The sequence below is a fragment of the Suricata suricatta genome, chromosome 10 (genome assembly GCF_006229205.1).
Source record: "Suricata suricatta isolate VVHF042 chromosome 10, meerkat_22Aug2017_6uvM2_HiC, whole genome shotgun sequence".
Lineage (NCBI taxonomy): Eukaryota > Metazoa > Chordata > Mammalia > Carnivora > Herpestidae > Suricata > Suricata suricatta.
In genome coordinates, this window is record NC_043709.1 from 25,180,040 (window position 1) to 25,205,916 (window position 25,877).

A 25,877-nucleotide genomic window follows, 5' to 3' on the forward strand; every position below is an offset into this window, starting at 1 on the left:
ACTAATTTGAAGCATTTATGCACTTTAATATATGTGTCTAAATCTACTGTATAATTGTTTCTATTTTCCTGCTTATTTATGTTCCATCATATCTCCCTACTTGCCTTTTAAATGGAATTTTGGGGCACCTGGGTCGCTCAGTCGGTTGAGTGTCTGACTTTGGCTCAAGTCATGATCTCATGATTTGTGGGTTCGAACCCTGTGTCAGGCTCTGTGCTGACAGCTCAGAGCCTGGAGCCTGCTTTGGATTCTGTGTTTCCCTCTTTCTCTGCCCCTCCCCTACACATGCTCTGTTTCTCTCTGTATAAATAATAATTAAACATTTTAAAAAATGGAATTCTTAATGGAGTAGTGATTCTCAAAGGAGGGACAGAGGTGATTTTTGCCACTCTAGGGTAAATTTGGTAAAATGTGGAGACATTGTGTTTTTCACTATTGGGGGAGCAGTGCTACTGTCATCTAATGGGTAGAGACTAGGAAATGTTACTAAGTATTCTACAATGTACAAGAAAGCCCCTTTCCCACAAAGAATTATCTGGTCTAAAATATCAGGGCAAAGGTTGAGAAACTCTTTATGAGAGTGATTTGAGTAATCTAAAATTTTGCATTCTTTTTAGCATTCTTAGTGGTTATCCCACAGATAGGCTCAGGAAACTTAGTAAGAAGAATCAGATAAGTAAATAATTTAAATTCTTTAGGCCATGTATAGTTTCTGTTATGTGCTCTTTTCCCCCTCTCTACCTTCTTTCTTTCCTTTTTCAAAGTTGTTTTAGGTTTGTATAAAAATTGAGCAGAAAGTACAGAGAGTTCCCATATACCCCCTGCCCTCAAACATACACAGCCTCCCCCACTATTAATATCTCCCAGAAGAGTGGTATATTTGTTATAATTGATAAACATACTGACATGTCATTATCACTCATAGTCCATAGTTCACATTAAGGTTCACTCTAAGTGTTGTACATTCTGTGAGTTTTAACAAATGTATGTTGGCATTTATGCTGTGATAACAGTATCATAAAAAATAATTTCACTGCTCTAAAAAATCTTATATGCTCTGCCTTTTAATCTCTTCCAGAATGTCATATAGTTGGACTCCAACAGTATGTATCCCTTTTAGATGGGTTTCTTTCACTTAGCAATATGAATTTAAGGTTTCCTTCATATCACTTCATGGTTTGATAGCTCATTTCTTTTTTGGGCTAAATAATACTCCATTGTTCTGATACACAACAGTTTATCCACTTAGCTCTGAAGGATATCTTGGTTGCTTCCAAGGTTTGGCAATTAGGAATAAAGCTGCTATAAGCATGTGTAATTTTTTGTGTGAATGTTAAGTTTTCATCTAACTTGGGTAAATAATGAATAGTGCTGTTGCTGGACTATATGGTAAGACTAATAAATTAGTTTGTATTTCTCCACATTTTCACCAGCATTTGGTGTTGTCATTGTTTGGATTTGGGCCATTCTAATAGGTTTTTAGTAGTATCTTATTGTTTCAGTTGGCAATTCCCTACTGACATAAAATGTTGAACATCTTTTCATATGCTTATTTGTCATTTGTGTACCTTCTTTGGTGAGATGGGTGTTAAGGTCTTTGGGCAATTATTTCAGTTGTTTGTTTTCTTATTGAATCTGACTTCGTGTATTTTGCTTAACATTCCTTATCAGATAGGTCTTTCTCAAATATTTTCTCCCAGTCTGTGACTTCTCTTTTCATTCTCTTGATAGTGTCTTTCACAGAAGTTTTAGTGTTTATTTATTTTTGAGAGAGAGAAACAGAGTGTGAGCTGAGGAGGGGAAGAGAGAGAGGGAGACACAGAATCAATCCATAGCAGGCTCCAGGTTTTGAGCTGTCAGCCCAGAGCCTGATGGGGGGCTTGAACTCACAAACTGTGAGAGAATGACCTGAGCTAAAATCAGATCTTAACCGATCTGGAAAAGCCAGTGGGGAGCCTGGCCGCGATTGGTGAAGTCTTGGGCAAGAAGCTGGAGGACAGGGGCTTTGACAAGGCCTATGTGGTCCTTGGCCTGTTCCTGGTGCTCAAGAAAGACTAAGACCTCTTCCGGGAATGGCTGAAGGACACATGCGGTGCCAATGCCAAGCAGTCCCAGGACTGCTTCGGGGGCCTCCCGAGAGTGGTGCAAAGCCTTCTTGTGAGGTTCTTGGGGGAGCTCCCCGCCCCCAGCCCCAGCATGGTGTTTCCTGAGTTTGCAGCGGCGCGGGGACTCCTCCCCTGTCCTCCACAAAGGAAGAGATTGGTGTTGTGCTCAGCATCTGATGGACTCCAAGGTCTTTTGGGAGTCCTCTCTCCTCACCATTTCAACTTTTTGGAAATTCTCATCCCTGCATGCATCTCCCTTCTCCTTCCCCTGGTTTCATGTCAACAATTACCAGCTTCTCCCTGTGGATTCCGGCCCTTCCCCGTCCCCCACTCCCACCCCTACCTCTGTTCTGTTTTATGCTATTTGGTTCCTTTTTTTTTTTTGGCAAAACAGTCACTGTTCTTGTAAAGTTTTTTAAATCAATAAAGTCAGTGGCTTTCAAAAAAAAAAAAAAAAAAGAAGGCTCCCCAACAGAGCAGAAGTTTTAAATTTTAATGAAGTCTAACTTACCAGTTATTTCTTTCATGGATCCTGCCCTTGATTGTGTATCTAAAATGTCACTGTCATACCAGAGACCTTTGTTCTGTTCCAGGTACTTTGCATTTTACGTTTATGTACATTTGAAATAATTTTTTGGAGGGTATAACATCTACCTAGATCCACTTTTTTTTGACATGTGCATTAATTTTGAATGTGCTCCTGTGTCAAAGATCAGTTTGTTATAGTTGTTGTAGTCTGTATGTGGATTCTTTTGTTCCATTAACCTATTTGTCTATTATTTTCTAATATCACACTGTCAAACTTATTGTTGCTTTTATGGTAAGTTTCAAGTTAGATAGTGTCAATCCTCTGACTTTGTTCTTCTGCAGTATTGTATTGGCTATTCTGGGTCTTTTGCCTCTGCACATAAACTTTAGAATTAGTTTGTTGATATCCACAAAATAACTTTTGGGGATTGTATTGAATCTATAGATCAAGTTGGAAAGGACTTAAATCTTGGCAGTAATGAGTCTTTCTATCCATGAACGTAGAGTATATTTCCATTTATTTAGTTCTTTGGGTTTTTTTCCATTAAAGTTTAGGAATTTTTCCTCATATTAAAAATGTACATGTTTTATTAGGTTTATAGCAGTTTCATTTTGGGGACTAATGTAAATGGTATTTTAAATTTCAAATTCCATTTGTTCATTGCAGATATATAGGAAAGTGATAGACTTTGCTTATGCATTTATTTTGAGAGAGAGAGAATGTAGGAGGGGCAGAGAGAGAGAGAGAGAATCCAGAGTAGGCTCTGCACTGTCAGCACAGAGCCTGCTGTGGGGCTTGAACTCCTGAACTGTGAGATCATGACCTGAGCCAAAACCAAGAGCTGGACTCAACCGACTCAGCCACCCAGGTGCCCTGATACACTTTTTTGTATGTTAACTCTATACTCTAACCTTGCTATAATGTTTATCAGTTCCAGTAGAATTTTTTTTTAATTTGATTTTCTACACAATCATATCATCTGCAAAGAAAGACACTTTTATTTCTTCTATCTGTATTTATATGCCTTTTATTTCTATATCTTAATACATTAGCTAAGACTTCCCACTATGATGTTGAAAAGGAATGGTGAGAGGGTCATTTTTGTTTGTTCTTGATCTTAGTGGGAAAATTTATGTTTTCTAACCTCTAAATATGATGTTAGCTGTAGATTTTTTATACATGTTCTTTATAAAGTTGAGAATGTTCCTCTCCATACCTAGTTTATTGAGTTTTTAAATTATGAATGGGTATTGGACTTTGTCAAATACTTTTTCTGCTTCTATTGATATGAATGTGTGATTTTTTTGCTTTAGTCTATTCATGTAATAGATTACATTAATTGACTTTGTTTTTTAATGTTGAACCAGCTTTGCATGGCCTAGAAAAAATTCTAGTTGGTCATGATGTATAAATCTTTTTATACATTGTTGGATTCAATTTGTTAATGTTTTGTTTAAGATTTTTGCATCTGTATTCATTTTTTTTAAAGCTCTTAAAAGATAACCTTCTTAACTTAAAGCCATACAAAACAAGAATACAGGCCAAATATGGGTCATGAGCTAGAATTTTCCAACCTCCTTCCTAGTGATTATATTTGGGATCTTTGGCTTATCAAAGTGTAATATTTATTGATACTTTTTAGCCTTTTCCCATACAGTACAAGGGCTCTATAACATTTGTAATTCTACCTCTACTGACTTAGATGCCATTTCTTTATGTGTTATAAGACTGTATATGTTAAAAAAAAACAACAAGGTATTATTTTATGCAGTTGGTATTCAGCTAGAATTATGTACTATTTCCAGTTTTCATTTATCTTTTTGTGTTGTCCAGTTCACATCTAAGGTAATTTCCCTCGGGTATGGAGGACTCCTTTACTGTTTCTTTTGCTGTGCATCTTTTGGGATGAATTTGTTTCATTTGTATGAAAATGTCTTTATATTACCAATATTCTTTAAAGATTTTTCCTTTTGCTATATCTATAGAATGTTTGTTTGGCAGTTATTTTCTTTCAGCACTATAAAGGTAACATTTTCTGGCTTTCATTGTTGAAGTCAGTTCTGTCTATTGCTTCTTTTCAAGACACTGTCTCTTTTCTAGGCTGATCTTAGGACTTTCCCTTTTACTTTAGGAAGATCTTAAGGTGATGCTCTTAGTTTTGGATTTCTTAATGTGATGTGTGTGGAATTCTTTTTATTTGTGTGGGATTTATAGAACATTTTTAGGGAAGGTTCTCAACTCTTTAGTTTTCAACTATTTATTTCTTTATTTTGTGCAGGTATTGCTTCCTCTTTACTTCTGGGACTCTAATGACATATCTGTTAGAATGCCATTTTAACTTTATTTTTTGTATTTCTTTTCTTTTTTTGTATTTTTTATTCTTGTTTCTCTTCCCACTTTATCTTGAATATGTTCTTTTAACTTCTAATTCCTTCCCTATTTTTTTAATGTTTATTTTTGAGAGAGAGAGAGAGACAGTGTGAGCAGGGAGGGGCAGTGAGAGAGGGATACACAAAATCCGAAGCAGGCTCCAGGCTCTGAGCTGTCAGCAGTCAGCACAGAACCCAGTGTGGGACTCGAACCCATGAACCACAGGATTATGACCTGAGCCAAAGTCAGATGCTCAGCCAACTGAGCCACCCAGGCGCCTCACTTCTAATTCCTTCTTAAAGTATGTCTTATCTTGGCTGTTATGTTTGTGCATTGAGTTTTTACTTTTGGTTATAGAATTTTTCAGTTTTAGAGTTTACATTGGTTTCTTTTTATGGTTTTGAATTCTCTCACAAAATACTCAACCTTGTTTCCTGTTGTCTTATACACAATAATAATATAAGAAAATTTCTTTTAGAATTGTTGTCTAACAACTCTAATAGTGAGAGTCTTGTATTATCTATTTAAATACTTTTGTTTCTTGTTACTTTAATTCATGCTCCCTTATCTTCCCATGGACTTGAGTTTTTAAATTTCTAAAAAATTTTTATTGTGTCACATTTATTTGTAAAATTGTTTTTTAGAGCAAGTTGCAGCCTATTCTAATATTTTCACCTGAATTACACTTAGTAGCAATAATAAAGGTAAACCTTTAAAGTCTGTATCCAAAAACCGGGTGTTCACCAGGCCTTCTCCTTGCTGTTATAGTCTGTCTTTGAATTAGAAAACATTCAGAAGGCATTCAGTCTCCCAGCCATCTCTTTGGAACTGGCAAATGCCTCTAAGGGGAAGAGTGGTCCCAAATTCCAGTCTTATCTTTCTGCATTCACATCTTCCCTTGTGTCAATTTCAGTAAATATTTATTCTATTGTTAGTTTTCCAGTGTCTTCAAGCAGATTAAAACCTTTGTCCATCTTTTCTTTCCTAAGCAGGAAGTGTGATCTAAATTACCTACTCTTTTATTACTAGAAGTGAAGGCTATCTTCAGATTTCTTGGTGTAAGAGATTGGTAATACACTTCCCACAGTGTTTAAACTAATTGGGATTTTTGTTTTTTCCTAAAAGCCTTCTTATATAATTAGCATGAAATTTAGAGGTTCTTTCTTTGTAAGCTTGAATATAGAATTGTGGAACCACTTTTGAAGTTCAGAGAAAGACTTATGCTTTATGAGGCCCTTCTGTCTGTGTTACTAGATATGTTTCTGGAGAACTACCATAACTATATTTTCCAAGATTTTCACCGATAAATTGATTACTGCTGAACTGGAGGACTGAATATATGTGCAAAACACTCAAAAACAGATATAAAATTCATTCTGACCTTGGTAAGACTTAGCAAATAGGCAGTAGTTTTTCGTGATTCTGAAATTAATAGAGGAGAAAAGTCTGTGAAAGACTATTGGCAGATGAAACCTAGGAGTTCATAATTTTGAGTCAAGAAAAATAGCAGAGGGCAATACAGATATATTTGCAATGGAACTAGATTTGGAGATGAGGTTGTGAAAATTAATAATGGAAACCATATTAAAATGAAGTTGGGGGTTCAAGCAAGGGGAGCTCTCATTCCCTACCAATTGTAGACCCAGCAAGAAGACAGACTTAACCTTGTACCTGGATGCTACTCTACTATGCCAGCTGGAAGAAGAAACCGTTTTTTGTTTTTCTTTTATTTAAGGTTAACAAGGTAATGGTTGTGCTGATTGAGAAATGGATATCCTGTCATTAGTGAAGTCCTGAAAACTATTTTTAGTAGATTTTACTGCCACAAGGCAAGGATTTAAATCATTAACTCTATTTTCCTAAAATGTCCAGGTTTAGTATGTTTTATTTCCATGGGGACTTCTATTTTATTTTATTTTTTTAAGTTTGCTTAGAGAGAGAGAACGTTTGCATGCATGTGCACATGGGTGGGTGGGGGAGGGACAGAAGGAGTGAGAGAGAGAATCCCAAGCAGCTCAGCATTGTCAGCACAGAGCCTGATGAGGGGCATGAACCCATGAATCATGAGATCATGACCTGAGCTGGAATCAAGAGTCGGACGCCCAACTGACTGAGCCACCCAAGCACCCCTTAACTTCCATTTTATTTCTTTAAAAAATTTTTTTTAATATTTATTTTTGAGATAGAAACAGCATGAGTGGAGGAGGGGCAGAGAGAGAGGGAGACACAGAATCTGAAGCAGGCTCCAGGCTCTGAGCTGACAGCACAGAGTCCGACGCAGGGCTTGAACTCACAGATTGTGAGATCATGACCTGAGCCAAAGTCAGATGCTTAACTGACTGAGCCATCCAGGTGCCACTTAACTTCCATTTTGAAGTAGGAATTAGTGAGGGGCACCTGGGTGGCTCAGTTGGTTAAGCGTCCGACTTTGGCTCAGGTCATGATCTCACAGCTTGTGCATTCAAGCCCCATGTTGGGCTGTGTGCTGACAGCAGAGTCTAGAGCCTGCTTTGTATTCTGTGCCTCCTCCTTTCTTTCTGCCCCTCTTCTCACACTCTGTCTCTATCTATCAACAGTAAAACAAAATAAACAATAAATAATTAATAAAATAAATAGGAATTAGTGAATATTTGCTGTCAACTAGAATAGAAAATTATTCATTTTATCTTGGAAATCTTTGTTTCACTAGTGGTGGGACTAAAGGGTAGCTCTTGGTTTTTCTTGTGTAGTTTAAGCTTTCTGCTTATTAAAATTAAAACCTTATAATGTCTTTTGGTGGTATCATTAGAGAGTCTGAGATCCGTTTATTGTATGTTTTTATCTCTTAAAAATTAACTTGGATCAAAAAGCATACCCAAAATCATGTGCCAATTTTATGACCCATTTACTTAATTCCCTGACACATGTATACTTTTGACAGGATAATGTTGTGGAAGCTGCTACAAACAGTGCACTGTTGCATATTTAACATGAATATGAAGTAAAGTTTTTTTGAAGAACTTTTTCCCTTCTATTAAAATGTGATTTGACAGGAAACCATAGTAACTTCAATTTTGGTTTGAAAGTCTTCTTAGGTAATATGCAGACATCACAATTTATCTGAAATGGTAATTTGACAGTTGGTTTGTGTGTGCTAAAGATCTTTTCTTGTAGTAAGGAAAGGTATTTCATGATAATCCATGACCAGTGGAGATGCTATTAGGAAAAGATAAAAGAAATAGTCTAAGAAAGATGAAGGAAGCTAAAGGGGGCAGAATTGTTTTTGATTAAAACTTTCATTTTTAATTATTTACAATAAGAACACTCTGTCATCATTTTTTACTTCTAGTCAAACATTTAGTTACTTTCACAATCCTGGATCAGTGCTTTTGGGGATAGCTGAGGTGATTTAGTTTCTGTTCATAGCACAGTGCAAACACATAGGTGATCACCAGTTATGTGTGGACTGATTTCTCTTCTGAGTCAACAGCATGAGTACAGCTCACCTTGTGTCAAAAGACCCTTCGTAGCATTAATCACAGACATAGTTGCTTGTTGAAAGTCATCTTTGTGAACATTGTAATTTTCTCCAGCCATTGTCAAGTTACATATGGTTTTTTCCCTGATTTCACAGTGTGGGTTTTGTACTGAGATCCTTCCTTTGAAGTTTACCCCAGTAGCTTCAGGAACTAGGAACTGTCCATGGTTTGTGAATCCAGGAGGTCCTAAACTGGAAAATTAGTAGTTCTAGTTAGGTCAGTACTTGAAGATGTGACATTGATGGTCACATAAGCTTAGTGTGGAAGTAAAGGAAATTTGTTAAGGTATGATTCAACTTTGTTCTTTTTGTTTTATGAACAATTAAAAAATCTGAAAATTGGGCTTTGTTATAGAAATGATAGTTGAATAACAAATGATAAAAAGAATGTAACATTGAAGGAATTTAGCTCATCACTAACCAAGTTCATTTTTCTATGCAGGTGTGATTTGGCATCCTGAGAGTCTGTCTTAGCAAGAAGGAAGTGGAAAATACTCTTGAAAAGAAACTAAGACAATAAGGAAGCCAGAACTTACTTTTACATGGTGATCTGCTCACTTACCAGTATGGACACTTTTCCCACCATATTTCCTCCTGGTGGAGACAGTGGGCTGACAGATTCTCAGTCTGAATTCCAAAAAATGTTAATTGATGAAAGGTTACGATGTGAACATCATAAAACGAACTATCAGACTCTCAAAGTTGAACACACAAGGTAAATTGCTTAAACTTGGAGGTGAAGGGCTTTATTAAGATTTTTTTTTTTTTTGGTCTGAATTTTTTCTGGAACATACGGTATATTTTTGTTACTTTGCAGTATATAGATTAAAAATTTTAACACAGTAAAATTTTCACTTTAAAATTACTTAATTCAAACTAAGCATGATCTTAAGTGTGTTATGAATTGATAAAAGTCTTGCTTTGAAAGTAGCAAGACCTAGAAAGTTACATGTATCTAGGTAGCTAAGTGTGTTTTTCCCCCTCAAGTAAAATTGTATTTATTTTGAGAGAAAGAGGATGGGGGGAGGGCAGAGAGAGAGGGAGAGAGAGAATCCCAAGCAGGCTCTGCACTGTCAGTGCAGGGCGAGACATGGAGCTCAAACCCACGAACCAACAAACTGTGAGATTATATCCTGAGCTGAAATCAAGAGTCAGATGCTTAACCAACTGAGCCACCCAGGTGCCTCTCAAGTAAAATTGTATTTATAAACTATAGTGTTAATAATTAAATGAAACTCCATAAAGAAAAGATGTTTGTGAATTTAATGGAATAAATGATATTGGTCTTGCTCTGTAGTGTTGGTTGATTTTACAAAAAGTCAGGTCATTAGAAGGTAAAGGATATTCTTTTTTTTTTTTAACTAAATTTAATTATTTCACTTTTTAAATTTAATTCTTTTAAAAAACAGTATTTTATAAATTGTTTCTTATACTGTTGGAACTTATTGTAATATTTATGCAATAGACAAATTATATGACTCTACAGTTTTCACTTAAAAGTGTATGTTTTGTTATCATATTTCCCTTACAAATCCTTAATCAGCCTGATTGATAGCTTAATGTTAACAGCGTATTTTCTAAAAACTAAATAATTTTTATTTTATTTTTTATTTATAGTTTATTGTCAAGTTGGTTTCCATAAGACACCCAGTGCTCTTCCCCACAAGTACTCTCCTCCATTACCATCCTCCCCCTTCCCCTTTCCCCCTCTCCCTTTAGCCCTCAGTTTGTTTTCACTATCAAAAGTCTCTCATGATTTGCCTCCCTCTCTCTCCCTAACTCTTTCCACTCCCTTCCCCTCCCCATGGTCCTCTGTTGGTTTCTCCTGTTAGACCTATGAGTGCCAACATATGGTATCTGTCCTCTGCCTGACTTATTTCGCTTAACATGACACCCTTGAGGTCCATCCACTTTGCTACGAATGGCCAGATTTCATTCTTTCTCATTGCCATGTAATACTCCATTGTATTTATAAACCACATCTTCTTGATCCAGTCATCAGTTGATGGACATTTAGGCTATTGTTGAAAGTGCTGCTGTGAACATTGGGGTACATGTGCCCCTATGCATCAGCACTTCTGTATCCCTTGGGTAAGACCCCCAGCAGCGCTGTTGCTGGGTCATAGGGGAGTTCTATTGATAGTTTTTTGAGGAACTTCCACACTGATTTCCAGAGTGGCTGCACCAGATTACATTCCCCCCAACAGTGTAGGAGGTGCCCGTCTCTCCTCATCCTTGCCAGCATCTGTAGTCTCTTGATTTGTTGATTTTAGACACTCTGACCAGCATGAGGTGGTATCTCAGTGTGGTTTTGATTTGTATTTCCCTGATTATGAGTGATGCTGAGCATCTTTTCATGTGTCTGTTGGGTAAAGGATATTCTTAAAATTAAGTTCTTTTTTAAAAAAACAGGTTGCAACATGAGTACATAAAGTCACAAAATGAACTTAAGCGCCTGTTAAGTGAAAGACAAACTGACCAGGAAAAACTTCAGCTGCTGCTTGAAGAGCTACGAGGGGCTTTAATAGAGAAAACTAAAGAGTTAGAAGAAATGAAACTGCAGGTAAGAAGATATATATTTCAATTAGTACTTTTGGGAAGAAATTTCCTCTGCCCCTCAAGGTCCTCCTGAATTGGACTAAGAAGCAAATTGACATGAGACAAATTAATAAAAAACAATCAAGTTTAGTTTTGTAAATATGCAGAATCCACACACACGGAATTCCAAAGACCGGCAACAGGATGCTTATATGACATCCTGAGCTAGGGAGACTGGTAAAGGCTAGGGCACCAAGGGGAAAGAAGATCATTAGTAGGATGGTGAGAGGAGATGTTTGGAAGACAAAGGTTGCCCTGGTAAGTGGATAAAATTTTTATTCACAGAGGAACCTCAGTTAATAGCTCTTTTCCTCTTGGTATAAGCTCTGCTTTCCAATTAAATTTAGGCAGTTGAGGGAGAAATAAAGAGCTTTTCCTGAATCTGCAGGGTCTTGATTACTTCTTAAATTTTTTTTTAAATGTTTATTTATTTTTGAAGGAAAGAGAGAGTGCAAGCAGGGGAGGGGCAGAGAGAGGGAGACACAGAATCGAGAGCAGGCTCCAGGCTCTGAGCTGTCAGTACAGAGCCCGATGCGGGGCTTGAACCCATTAACTATGAGATCATGACCTGAGCTGAAGTTGGATGCTCAACCGAATGAGCCACCCACGCACCCCCCCCTTTTTCTTTTAAATTTTTTTAAATGTTTATTTGATTACTTTTAAGTCAAAATCATCATGCAAACTGGCCCATTGTCCTGGACTCTGGGTCTGGAGTTCTTTCTAGTCCAGCAAGAAAGTGGGACACAGTCTTAAAAATGTGAGAGAGACTAATGTCTGGGAGGAGACAAGAGCCCCAAGTTAGGGTCCTTCCTCCATTTTTATTAGGATCCCAAGGCTTACAGTGGTGATGAGCATGCACAAAGAGTGAAATCGTGAACACTAACTCATGGGCATAAGGGAACGGGGGTTTTGAAGAATATGTGGTGTTAGGGGTTTGGGTTAATACAAAACAAAATCCTGGCAGAAGGTTGTTTACAGAAGACATGAGGCACCACCTCTGTGTACCTAAACTGGTCTAGGGGTCCAGAAAGACAGAGTACGCTCCCTCAGGGTGAACAAGGCATTTAGCTCCATTCCCACATTGGTCTATAGTCCGATTTACCTGTTTATCTAATTTGGTCCTTCCTTCCTGTGAAAGCAGCTTTCTGCTATTGTACTAAATTGGGGGATGTTTCCACCCTGAATACCTAATCTTACTTAGCTCATCTTGGATGTTTTCATCCTGAGATTCCCTATTCCTATACCTTTGTCATATAGTGAGGCCTTTGTGCACTGCCACCCCCTCCCCCACTTTACCTAATCTTATTTACCCAAACTTGGGTGCATACATCCTATGGCTTTCTAATTCTTTATGCCTCGTTAACCCATAGGTGCAAACTCAGGGAATTCCTAAGCTTATTTCCCATAGCCCATCTTGGAGAGGCCTGTCCTTTGTCCCTATGGTGCAGAAGTAGTCAGATATTGGTAAATTTGATGAGTTCTGCCTATATTCTTAATGAGTATTTTGCTACATTTCCAGGTGGTATAATTTATTTATTTATTTATTTATTTATTTTAAAAAATAGTTTATTGTCAAATTGGTTTCCATACAACACCCAGTGCTTTTCAGGTGGTATAATTTAATATTTGTTCACATATTCTAGAATGTTGGCACATAGAGTTTAGCCATGAAACTGTTATTTTATGTAAATTTGTATTAAATTACCTGTTCTGATTTCGGTATTTCACTGTTCAGAATAATTAGGGGAAAAACTGGTTTGAATTGATAAATATTCAGTTAGAGTATTTTTTAAAGTTTTACTACTTTTCCTTTAAGTATTACAACTGAAACTGAGCTAAGAAAAAAAAAGACTGATAGGTTTTATTTTTTATTAAAAATTATTTTTATTATTGAGGTGTAGTTCACAAGACTGATAGTTATTTTTAAGGGGCCACTTAAAAGACTATGGAAACAATATGGGCACATAATTTATGTGCGCAATGTAAGATAAATGGTGTTAACACAAAAGATAGTTGATACTGAAATACTGATTATAGTTTCATTTCTCATTTGCCTAGAAAGTAGACCAAAGCTAAACTTAACTATAGCACCAGTCAAACTTACCATATATTTCAAATTAATAGATATTAGCAGTGATATTTTCCTATATTCATTTAATCTCTAAGTGGCACCACTGTGTATTTCTGTTTATCAAGTGCTTGTTACAAATAATAAGGTATTTTTAATACTGGAATTTTAAGTTGATAGAGTAAAAAGCTACCTTTCATCTAGTATGGCGTATCACCCAATTCATGGATTTCTTTGACAGCAGTGTTAGAGGTTGGTCATTCAGTATCTTCTTGAAATCTTCCATTGTTGGAAACACCACCACTAAACTTGGGTTGGAGCCTTTCCTATTGTTTGAATATTCAAGACATTTAAACAAGTAAAACTTCAGAAATAGAAGTTGAATAGGGAAACGTAATTTAAGCCTATAGAATTGGTGGCCTAATGTTTTTCAAAAATTCAGAGACCTATGCAAATGAGAATCACTGAGCATTGAACCCAAGGAATTCAACATATTCTTCAGGCATTGCAGATATCATCACTGTTTCTTCAGAGTAACATCTAGACATGTTTATGTGTACCAAGTGCATGCAAACAATAAACTTAAGACTGGAGTATTTATATTAATATCAGATAAAATAGATTTCAAGACAAAAAGGTGTCACTTAACATAAAAAGGTTTTTTTTTTTAATAACAAAAAATGGGTCAGTTCACCAATCAGATGATGACCTTCAACAAAGAGTGGTTTTTATGCCTTTGTTTTGTCATGTAAAGAGTGTAAAAGTTGTTAACTAACATGTTGTGAAGACAAATGAGATAACGTAGATTTTTAGTACAGTGTCTGACATAGAAGAAACTTATAAATGATGGCCATTTTCTATTTGAATGCAGGTTCCATAGGGCAGGAGCTTTTTTCAGTGTGTCTCCAGCATTCAAGTATATTTATGTTAGTATTTATATATTTAAGATGAGGTCATACTGAAGGATGATGGGTCCTAAATCCAGTATGACTGGTGTCCTTAGAAGAAGGGGAGAACAGATGCAAAGACAGAAACACACAAGCGAGGGGCAGGAGGGGAAGTGGGGAGAATGTCCTATAGCGACAGAAGCAGAGATCCAAGTGCTGCAGCTGCCAAGGAATGGCCAGGGTCACCAGCACACTGCCAGGAGCTAGAACGAGGCCAAGAAGGATCCTTCCGTACAGTTTTCAGAATGAGTGTGGTCTTGCTGACACCTTCATTTTGGACTTCTAGCCTGTGAGACAGTACATTTCTGTTGTTTTAAGATACCTAGTTTGTGCTATTTTGTTATGGTGGCTCTAGGAAACTAACACACTGTCCAAAGCAGAATCTTTTTTGGAACATATGTGACACAGGGATCTTTATTCTCAGTTTCATTGCTTTCAGCACAAGAGAACCCAGTGAACGTTTAAAGTGATCCAGTTCTATTTATGTATTGGGAGTGTGTTAAGTATTTTCCCTCTCATGTTGAAATGAAATCATCTTCCCTGTTGTCTCTCCCTTGGTTGTTGTGCTATTCCTTGGATCTGCACAAAATAACTTAGGACATTTCTCCATGTTATAACTTCCCAAATGTTTGAAGACAAATATAATTTATCTGGTAAAGTTTCTCTTTTTCAAGATAAACATAACTGGTTTCTATATGATATGTATCTGGTAAAACTAAGCTAAGTAAAGAAAGATCTCTCTCTATTTATATACACATGTTGAAGCAATGTTGCTATTTGCCTTATGGGTGTTTGCAATTTGTACAAATTGCAAGTTGAATAAAATCAATTCCATAAAGTAGAATCAGCAAGAAATATTTTAATCAATGTTTATGAAAGATGATCATTTTTAGAATAAACATGTATTATCTTGTATACCTGCAAAATGCCTTTTCTGAGATTTAATATCCCTTTGGCTTTTATAGAACAGTGATATAAAAGACAGTCAATTAAAGATTATTTCTGTGTCACTTGTGTAGTTGTAGTAAATGGGCATAATAATAGTGTCTGACTTTTAGGATGATTGTAAAGATGAAATGAGACAAACATAGAAACTGTTAGTACAGTGCTTTGATACAGTAAGTGGTTAGGACACGTTTGCTATTTTTATTATATTGTTATGTACCATGTTAGCCAAACCTTTTTTTTTAATATGAGTTATTTGATATATTTTCTGATGCACATTTTAAAAGTTACTTTACCAAAAATTTATATGCTTTCTTTATGCTGCCAGGCAATTGAAACTATATAACCCATTATTTTTCCCATTTTATTTTGCTGCTAGGAAGCTCAGCAAAATTTATTATTCAGTTTAACTTGTTAAGAATCTCTGGCACAGCAATATTTGCCTTCTTAAATTAAAACATTCTTTGAAAAATATTGGTCTATTTTATATCAATATGACAAGCGTTGGTATAAGATAGATTTAATATAGGTAATGACACATTTTTTTGTTTCTTTTGAGACAAGTGTTGGCAGTATTCCATTAGAAGTCTAAGACACAGCATACTTACCTCCTATAATAGCATGGGGAAAATCCTCTAACTCTGTGTGTGTTTTGGTGGGGAGAGGGGTGAAGATTGATTTTTTTTTAAAGTGTGTATGCTTGTTTTTATAAGATTCTTAGGAAATAAAAAAAAAAAACAGAGACTTTTTATCAGAGACCTTATAGATCATAAAAGTCTTGTGTAGTTAACAACTTCAGTGTTCTTTTTTCCTTTGTATAGATCCATATTTCCATTTGTATTATTTTTCTACTGTCTTAAAGATTTTCTTTAACATTTCTTACAGATCTATTGGTGAGATTTTTTCCCAGCTCTTATATATCTAAAAATAATTGATTTTCATGATATTTTTGCTGAGGATTGATTTCTAGGTTGACTGTTTCCCTCCCTAGTACTTTAAAGATATTGCTCTGTCTTTTCACTGATGTTGTTTCACATATGAAATTTGCTATCATTCTTATTTTTGTTCTGTGTATACAGTGAGCCTTTTTTTCTTGACTGATCTTAAGATTTTCTCTTTATTGCTGAATTTATTTTTTTAAGTAGGGTCCACGCCCAGTGTGGGGCTTGAACTCATGATCCTGGTTTTAAGAATCATGTGATCTACTGACAGAGCCAGCCAGGCCCTCCTCTTTATTGCTGATATTGAGCAATTTGATTGATGTGCCTTGTACTTCATCTTTTTGGTGCTTAGGATTTGTTGAGCTTCTTGGGTTTGTGGGCTTATAATTTTTATCATATATAGAAAATTTCTGTACATTACCTCTGAAAAAGGTTTTTTTCTGTCTTCTTTGATCTCCTTTGGCAATTCCATTATTAGGCTACTTAAAGTTATCCCATAGCTCACAGATGCTCAGTTCATTTATTTTCAATCTTTTGGTCTCCTTGTTGCATTTTGGATAGATTCTGTTGTCATGTCTTCAAGTTCACTGATCTTTTTTCTTCTGCACTATCTAAACTGCCATTAATCCCATATGGTGTATTTTTCATCTCAGAAATTGTAGTTTTTAATCTGAGGTCCAATTTTGGTCTTTTTTACACCTTCCTTATATCTACTTAACATGTTTCAATATTTTCTCTAGCTTTTTGAACATATGGTATTCAGTTATAATTGTTTTAATGTCTTTGCTAATTCTAAAATCTGTATCACTTCTGAGTTGGTTTGGTTGGTTGATTTTTTTGTTCATCGTGGGTAATACTCTCCTGCTTCTTTGCATGTCTGATAAACTTTTTCTGGATGCTAGACCTTGTTAATTTTATTTTGAGTGCTAGATGGTTTTGTATTCTGATAAATATGCTTGAGCTTTGTTCTTGAGCACAGTTACTTGGAAGCACTTTCATCTTTCTTGGTCTTGGTTTTAAGATTTGTTGTGTGTGGGGCACCTAGGTGGCTCAGTCGGTTAACCCTCCAACTTCGGTTCAGGTCAGATCTCACATTCGTGGGTTCGAGCCCCAAGTCAGGCTCTGTGCTGACAGTTATAAGAGCCTGGAGCCTGCTTCCGGTTCTGTGTCTCCTTCGCTCTCTGCCCCTCCCCCTCTCATGCTCTGTCTCTCTCTGTATCAAAAATAAATAAAACATTAAAAAATTAAAAAAAGAAAAGATTTGTTGTGTGAGAGCAGGTTACTGTTTAGGGCTCATTATGTGCCAATGCTGAGAACCTTCTCAGTACTCATTTCTCAGTTGAATGAAGTTTTTCAGTCTGGTTTTTGGAAAAGCAACAATTCATAGCTGTGTATGAGCTCAGCTTATTTATCCATCTAATTCTTTCAGATTATTCTTTTCCAGGCCTTGATTAAATATTTTCCATACATGTATGTGCTGATTGGGGTACTACTGAATGAGTCAACAGAGACCTCATGCAGGTCTTCATAATTTTCCTTGTGTGTGCCACCCTCTTTTCTGCTACCCTGTCTTGTGACTTGCCACACTGCTCTCCCTAGATTCTTAGTTCCATTTGCTTAAGTCAGAGAGTCCATCAGCCTCTGCCTGGGTATCTTTTTCTATGCATGGCTTGGAAGCATTCTCAAAGCTTACGGTCTTTGTTGTTTGTCTCTCAGAGATCTTTGTTGCTTTATTAGGCCCATTGTCTTGAAACTGTTTGATTTTTGTCTATTCTTTTGTTTTAGCGGGAGAATAAATCTGATCTCTTTTATGCCACCTGTTAGAACTGTAAGCTCTATTTTTTTTAAATTAACCTTTAATTACAGAAGTCTCAAACAAGTACCTAAGTAGAGAGGGTGGTTGTATTGCATCCTCACATACCCATCACCCACCATCAATAATTTCAATAATTACTGTCTCTCAGCCAATCTTGTTTATCTTCTGACCTCCCTGCTCTGTCCTTCAACCACACTGGATTATTTTGAGCCATTTCATATTATCTCAACTCAAAATAGTTTACATTACATTACATTACATTATATACCAAGGCAGTCTCTCCTTTAAAAGCATAGTCATAATGCTATTATCATACTTAAAGGTACTTATTTTTTAGTATCTTTTTATATTGCATCTTTATTCACATTTCCCTAATTTTCCCATAATTTTGCTTGTTTTTAAAGTTGGTTTGTTTCAAACAGGATCTGAATAAGGTTTACCTATTATTACTCTGTTCCTTTTAATTACCACCCCTTCCCAGTTTCAACTCCTGATACTATCACCCAGACTCTTGACATCATAAGCCAGATTACAGCAAGAGCTTTCTATCTGGTTTCCCACCTCCATTCACTGCCTCTCCCTGCCCCCTAGTCACCAGTTTTCTCCCACTGGTGAGAGAAAGTGTTTTTTATTTATTTTTTGTTTATGTTATTTATTTTTATTTATTTATTTATTATGGTTTTTTAAATTTAGTTTTGAGAAACAGAGACAGCTTGAGCAGGGGAGGGTCAGAGAGAGAGAGGGAGACACAGAATCTGAAGCAGGCTCCAGGCTCTGAGCTAGCTCTCAGCACAGAGCCTGACATGGGGCTCAAACCCACGAACTGTGAGATCATCACCTGAGCTGAAGTCAGACGCTTAACTGACTGAGCCATCCAGGCACCCAAGCCACCAAAGGTTTTGATCCATTTTGTGTCTTCCTCAAATGTAGATATGGGGATGCCATTCTTAATCTTGAATACCTTCAGTGAATAAGATACAGGAAAAAAAAATATATAGCATGCCTTTCTTTATGTGAAAAACCAGAAGTGGTGTGTGTATGTGTGTATATTTTTATATTGTTTCAAGAAGGATACATAAAAAAATTAGCAATGATAGGTAAGAAGGAAACTGGATGACTGAAGTAAGAAGACTTACGTTTTTAATATTTTTGTTTGAATTATTTATGTAATTCATTTTAAGTAAAAGCATTTTTTAAAGGAACTACTACTGAATACTGAGTATATTATAAGAGTCCAAACCTCATACTTAGGAATTTTCTACTCTGTAGCTTCTTCTTTTCCTTTTGTTCCCAGTCAGGGTGCAGCTCTCCTGGGTGGCATTTGGAAACGTTTCAGCATGGCCTTGATTGTCACCGTATCTAGAGAACATTAATGCACAGGGATCCAGATTCTAAATTGTCCATAGTGCTGAGTGTGGTTCAACTCAAAATGCCTTTAGCTTAACTTTGAGGATCACTTTTTTCCTCGGGGAATTTAAAATGTTATCCATTCTTAGTTTTTGGGTTCTACTTAAGCTTTAGTTTTCCTATTCCTTTGATGTGCCACTATTTCTATACTTAAAATTTTTTCCTGTGGGTCTTTACCTGTCTGATGAACTTATATAGTTATTTTTATGGTTATTTGTATGTATAAGTTATTTTTCAAATGAGAGTTTGAACTTCCTATAGAGTGAGAAATGTATCCTGTGAGGTTTTGTGATCTGGACTCTGTGTATGCTTCAGTTTCTATAAAAAAGGGATGATATAGCTACATTGAGGATTGTTGTAGGGATTAAATAAATGAGTTAATGCATTTAAGGTATTTAGGACAGTGTGTTATATAGATTATATAGTATATTGCAGAATACTATGTATAGTAAATATTCAGTAGAGCTTCTGGGCTGTGTGGAGTATTGATGAATGAATAAGTGAATTAAACTGAATATTCTTCATTTTCAGATATTAATGTAAACATAAACTAGGTTTTTGTTTTATAACCAGTCTTCATTCTAGAAATAGTAATTGAGTGATCCTATGTGTCAGGCAGTAGTATGCGATGTTGGAAACACACCCTGGTGAATAAAGACTATTTGCCCTTACAGAGCTTTCATACTTAATCACTAAGATCTGAGTTCTAGAAGAGAGCATAACAGGAATGAACATTGTTTTGGTGGCCAGAGTAAAACTCAGCCTTTTCTGATTGAAAATAAGTCTGAAGAGGGGTGTCTGGGTGGCTCAGTTGGTTAAGTATCCAACTTTGGCTCAGGTCATGATCTCGTGGTTTGTGGGTTCAATCTCTGTGTCGGGCTCTGTGCTGACAGCTCGGAGCCTGGAACCTGCTTTGGATTCTGTGTCTCCTCTCTCTGTCCCTCTCCCACTCACTTGCTGTCTCTCTCTCTAAAATAAACTTACAAAAAAAAAAAAAGTCTGAGGAATTTTCTGTGATATATCAAATTATTATACCTTTGTTTTAATTGCTTTAGAAAACAATTAGCCACTGTATCAAGCATGATAACCTAGGCTTCAAACAGTTATTCCCAACAGTTACAGTAACAGTAATCAGGGAGTATCTTTCCCTCTTGTTAATGGGATTTTTGACCTCTCTGAGACCCTGAAATTATGATATTAAAGTATTATTTCAAATAATGGTTCTATTTATATAATGGTTACTATAAAATTAGATATATTGCATAATTTCTGTGAATTGAATTTTGTTATAGTTAGGTGTTGAAGTTTGATGAATTCTTGATTTTTATATTTGTGATTTCATATTTAGAATTGTTTTACATTTCTCTACATATTAGGTATTAACTCCACAAAAGTTGGAACTGTTACGAACTCAAATACAACAAGAATTAGAAACTCCAATGAAGGACCGTTTTAGGAATCTGGATGAAGTAAGTAATATATATAGAAGGAACTGTGCATTTATTTTTATGTGATTTGTCAAAAGCATTATTCCCCTACGTAGAAGCCCTACAGTACCTCCCCTTCTAACTCAAGAGTCCTTACTTTTAGGGCTGCACAGAATCAGGTCCCATAATCTGTCTGACTTCCTTTCCTCCACCCACTTTCGCCTTTTTGATGTTTCTTTGGCAGTCCAGAAATGGAATAAATCAGGAATCTTTGTGTTAGCTCTTACTTCTGGCATGAATAATGTCCTTCCAGATATCTTTTGACCAACTTACTTTAAGTCTTTTTTAGGTCTTCGCTGAAATGTCACTTCTCAATGAGGCTGACTTTGACTAACCTGTATTTCCATTTAATATTGCTTCCTGCCTTCCCCATCACTTCTTAGACCTTTGGATCCCTGTTTACCCTGCTCTCCTTTTTATTTTTCTCTACTACTAATTATCTCCTAGTATGCTGTGTAATATGTATTGTGTTTATTTTTTATTTACTTTATTACCATCTCTAGAATGTAAGTTTCATGAGAGAAGGAACCTTTATCTGTTTGGTTCATTGTATACACCTAGTTCCTGGAATGGTTCCTAGTGTAAAATAGGTTCTCAATTAATATTTGTGGAATGAAAGAGTATATTTCATGCAACTTCATAAGAATAAAAATTTGTTAGTTTCCCTTCAGATTGAAATGTTTTCTTTCTTTTATGAAATTCATTATAATATGACTAAATGTTTAATAAATGGAATAGGAAAAGATGACATATATTAAGTGCTATGCTAGACAACTTAGATATGCAGCCTTATTGAACAACTAGACCAGGCCTTACACCTAACAAATGAATATCGTCGCCTTCAAGATGAACTCCTTTGGAAAGCTGTAGTTTAGTGATGCTGCATTGCACAAAACAGTTGTAGAATCCGCTTTTATAAATGGCTTACTGGCTTGAAAAAGTTGTCTTTTGAGTATCCTCTTGGTGGATAACAAAAACACTCTGGTTGAGACTTAATTTTGGGATTTAAACAAAGCCACTTAGATCTACATAGGTGATCAAGTAAAATCTTAAAAAACAAAAAAAAGTATGTGTCTAATAAATTATGAAACCCATTTTCTTGGTTTGTAAACTGTCTTAGAGAAATCTTTCAACTGAATACAGTGAGTTGAGTATTTTAGGAGACATTCTTATTGCTTAATTACCTGATGAATGTTGAAATAGTATCACCATATTCTCTGTTGCCTGAGTTCTTACTGAATTTAGAGTGACAGCAATTTTTGTAGTGTTAGTAAGCAGAATTGGAAGTATACCAGAGAATTGCATGTATTCCTGTTTAGAAAAGTTGGTGCTACATATATTCTTTAGACGGGTGTGTTGAAATCATTGTAATATTATGTATAATACATATTACATATGTATGTATATATATATAATTTTTATGTTTTTTTGGAGAGAGAGAGCATGTGTGTATGAGCAGGGGAGAGACAAAAGGAAAGAGAGAATCTTTTTTTTCTTAAATGTTTTTTATTTCTTTTTGAGAGACAGATAAGACAGTGCGAGCAGGGAGGGGCAGAGAGAGAGGGAGATACAGAATCTGAAGCAGGCTCCAGGCTCTGAGCTAGCTGTCAGCACAGAGCCCGACACGGGGCTCGAACCCACAAACCGTGAGATTATGACCTGAGCCAAAGCCGGATGCTTAACTGACTGAACCACCCTGGCACCCCAGGAAAGAGAGAATCTTAAGCAGGCCTATGCCCAGTGTGGATCCCTACTAGGGGCTTGACCTCACAACTGTGAGATCATGACTTGAGCTGAAATCAAGAGTCTGATCTTTAACCCACTGAGCCACCCAGGTGCTTCTTTCATTGTAATATTTGATTGAACCTTAAGTTATTGTGCTAAATATTCAAATAATCTTTCACTTACTTTGAATTCATCCTGTCTGACTTTCAGGGTCTATTTTCTATTTTACTTTAGAGTTAATTTTTAAAAGTTAATTATACTTTGAATTCTTAAGTATTAATTTTTTGAGCCCAGAAGTCAAAACTGTTGATGTGCTATTCATTTTTATTATTATGAGAATCAGTGAGGAAATAGGGTTAATTGAATGATAATTTGCTTGATTGGCACCTTCTCAAGAATGTACTGATTTTATACGTAGGATACTTCTCATAATAATTTTTTCAGGATTTATTTATACTTCTGTTAAGCTTACTTTTTACTTTTAAGATGGCTTTCAATATAATGCAATTTAAAATTATATTTGCAAAAGTGATTTTTGGAGTAAGTACAAATTTCATTTATAAACTTGTCATAAATTGTAATCTTTTAAAATTTAGGAAGTGGAAAAGTATAGAGCTGAATATAATAAACTCCGCTATGAACATACATTTCTCAAATCAGAATTTGAGCACCAGAAAGAAGAATTTGCACGTATTCTAGAAGAAGAAAAAATAAAATATGAATCAGAGGTGAGTGACTTTACTAGTTTAAGTCCTTATCCTTCTAGTCAGTAAAATTTAATGAATTTTTTATAAATCCCAAGTTAGAGTTGATTGCATAATTAAGTTTCATTAATTAATGGTGAAGTATTTGGCATGATTTTCATCTGCTCTGTAGTAACATTTCTGTGTATGAACATTCTTTTTGGCTATTAGATATTCTTCTTTTCCTCCTTTATTTTGCCCCAGTCAATGGAAATAAAAAGTCTCTTTTCTCCCATAGCCACAGAGACAGACTTCTTTTTAGCACATATAGTTTGTTTATATGATTTTTTTATGTAACACTGCCCCCCTCTACTTTGGGGGACCAAACCACATCCAGGAGAGCCCTGGCTATCAGCCCCTGTACCTTGTTTCTGCTGAGAGAAATAAGGGATTTATGCTTTAAGTTATGTCCATCACCTTCAAGAAGTGAAATTTGTTCTGACATCGACAACTGCAGAATTTTCTTTCTGCTGCCTACAGCATGTCCCCCTACTCTATCTCTATTGTTTGGGCAGCCTTTCTCCTAATTTTGTGTTTTGTCTCCTAATTTTGCCAAAGAAGATTGTGTGTTCATCAGTCTTTATATACTTCCTACACAATTTTTTCAGGATGGAAAGAAATAATCAGTTTTGTCCTGCTATATTCAAATAAGTTAATGCTAGTTGGATTTGTTAAAAAAAAAAAAAAGTTTGGTATATGCAGTTATGTGAAACATTCTATGTACAAACACATCTGCATTGTGTATTTATTGCATTGTCTTTATTTGGAATTAAGAATTAGAATGTACTCTCCTTTACCAATTTCTAATTGGATCAAACTGATCTATTTTTAATCAGTGAGCAAACTGTTCCATGATTGTTTGATGTATAAGAAGCTCTATGAACATTGGAACCATTGAGTTCATTGATAATACAGTATTAGAAAACTATAAATACTTATAGCTGTTTTTATTAAAAATTCTTTATAACTTTAAATGCTTTATTCACATATGATCTTACTTTTGGTATAACAGTGAGTGAGATGGGGCAGGATTCCATTATTTTCTTCATTTAAAATGAGGACTCTTGAGGGGCGCCTGGAGCATGGAACTCTAAATAATAAAACCTAAAATAATAAATCTAAAATCTGAAAAAAAATAAGGACATTGAAGCACAAGACAAGCAACTTGCCCAAAGTCTCATGGAAAGTCAGCAGCCAAGTTTACAGTAGAGTTAAGGCACCCCAACTACCAGCGCAAGGTTTTAAGTTTGAAATTACCAGTGATTTGAACTTGACAAACCAATTAGAAGCCATCCAGCAGCTAATTTTGTCAAGAGATCTGTTGATCTATACTCCTTAGGATGATGAAAGGTTTTGCATCTATAATTTTAACAGACTTAAAGGAATTATATTTAAATGTTTTCTCATGGAAAACAGAAATGAAAGATTTCCGCCTAAAATGTAGGTTTAGTGTATTGAAGAGTAACTACTGAGGTTTAGGGTACTCATGCTTTATTTTATACTTTGCATTTTGAATCTAATGTTGGTGTTGATCTGGTAGTGATTATTTATATTCTCTAGTTTCTTAGTTTTATTGTTTTTCTAGAGAATGAAACCTGTATCTGAAATCTGATGACTAACCTAGTTTCCACCCTTGAAAGACCAAATAATATTTATTAAAAATTTTAAGGGGTCAGTGGTGTCATTAAGTTTCCTAATTTAAGTGTCTATGACATTGTAAGAAATCTGAAAATAAATAGTTAGCTAAGAAGCCATAATAAAGACTAGGAGAGTAAAATTTTCTGATAAGACCAAAGTTCTTTCTACTTTCCAGTTGGTTATGCAGGAACAGTATTAATTAATGGATAATTGGGTGAGCTCTTTCTTTCATTCCATCACTTTATACTCCAGTTTCTATACACAAGAACAGTAAAACCTAGTAATATGATTATAGATTATGAGACAGCAGCAAAACCTCAAAGTAAAGATGACTCTTGCTGTCTTCCAATTTTACAGTTTAAACTGGTATAAAATATATTAGTTTGTACTAAAAATAATTGGCTTTTCTTGTGTTAATTAAGGATTCACATAATACTTAAGCATTTTTGCTTCTACATGTAAAAGAAGTAACTGGATATTCTTTACTGTGTTGGTGCTTATATGAATAGGAAGATTTTGTTAGTGTTTTCATGAGAAGCTCTCTAGTGATTCACATTTCCCTCATGATATTCTGAATTAAAAAGAATATATGAAAATAGATGTCTTTACCTTATGAATAAGATAATGTCATGATTGCTCAGTGCATTTGACTGTAAATACATATTAAGTCTGGGACTTCATACAGATGAAATTCTGAAGTTACATATATAGGCATTATTCAAAGGGATACTGTTATGTTTTCATTATGTTATTTGGTGTCTAATTTTATATTCTGCAAATAGTAATGAAGAGCAATACAAAGCGTTTTAGGTACAGGTGATTATACTGACTGAAATGAAAGAGTGAACGAAGCAAGAGTAATTCAGTGAGGAAGTGTGATGTTGAGAGAGAGGCAGTAAGAACTGCATCGTATAAAAATGGAAATATGTAATGACAGGTCCCTGAGACTATTCCATCATGCTCTCCAGACCTGAGCTCTACCTTGGCTTTTATTGGGTTGATGAAAAGTCAAATTTTCTATGACAAAAAGAACTTTTCTGG

The 25,877-nt window shown here is 35.5% G+C and overlaps 1 protein-coding gene across 3 annotated transcripts in view; it reads left to right on the forward strand.

Moving 5' to 3' along the window:
* Nucleotides 1-25,877, forward strand: part of CEP83 (centrosomal protein 83) — a 132,216-nt gene that overhangs the window by 38,652 nt on the left and 67,687 nt on the right. For all 3 annotated transcript variants that reach the window (XM_029954908.1, XM_029954909.1, XM_029954907.1), the window contains exons 2-5: nt 8,964-9,236; nt 10,934-11,084; nt 20,620-20,712; nt 23,052-23,183. In XM_029954908.1, coding sequence (XP_029810768.1) covers nt 9,064-9,236; nt 10,934-11,084; nt 20,620-20,712; nt 23,052-23,183 — 549 coding nt within the window. In that variant the 5' untranslated portion in view covers nt 8,964-9,063. The remainder of the gene's footprint in view (nt 1-8,963; nt 9,237-10,933; nt 11,085-20,619; nt 20,713-23,051; nt 23,184-25,877) is intronic.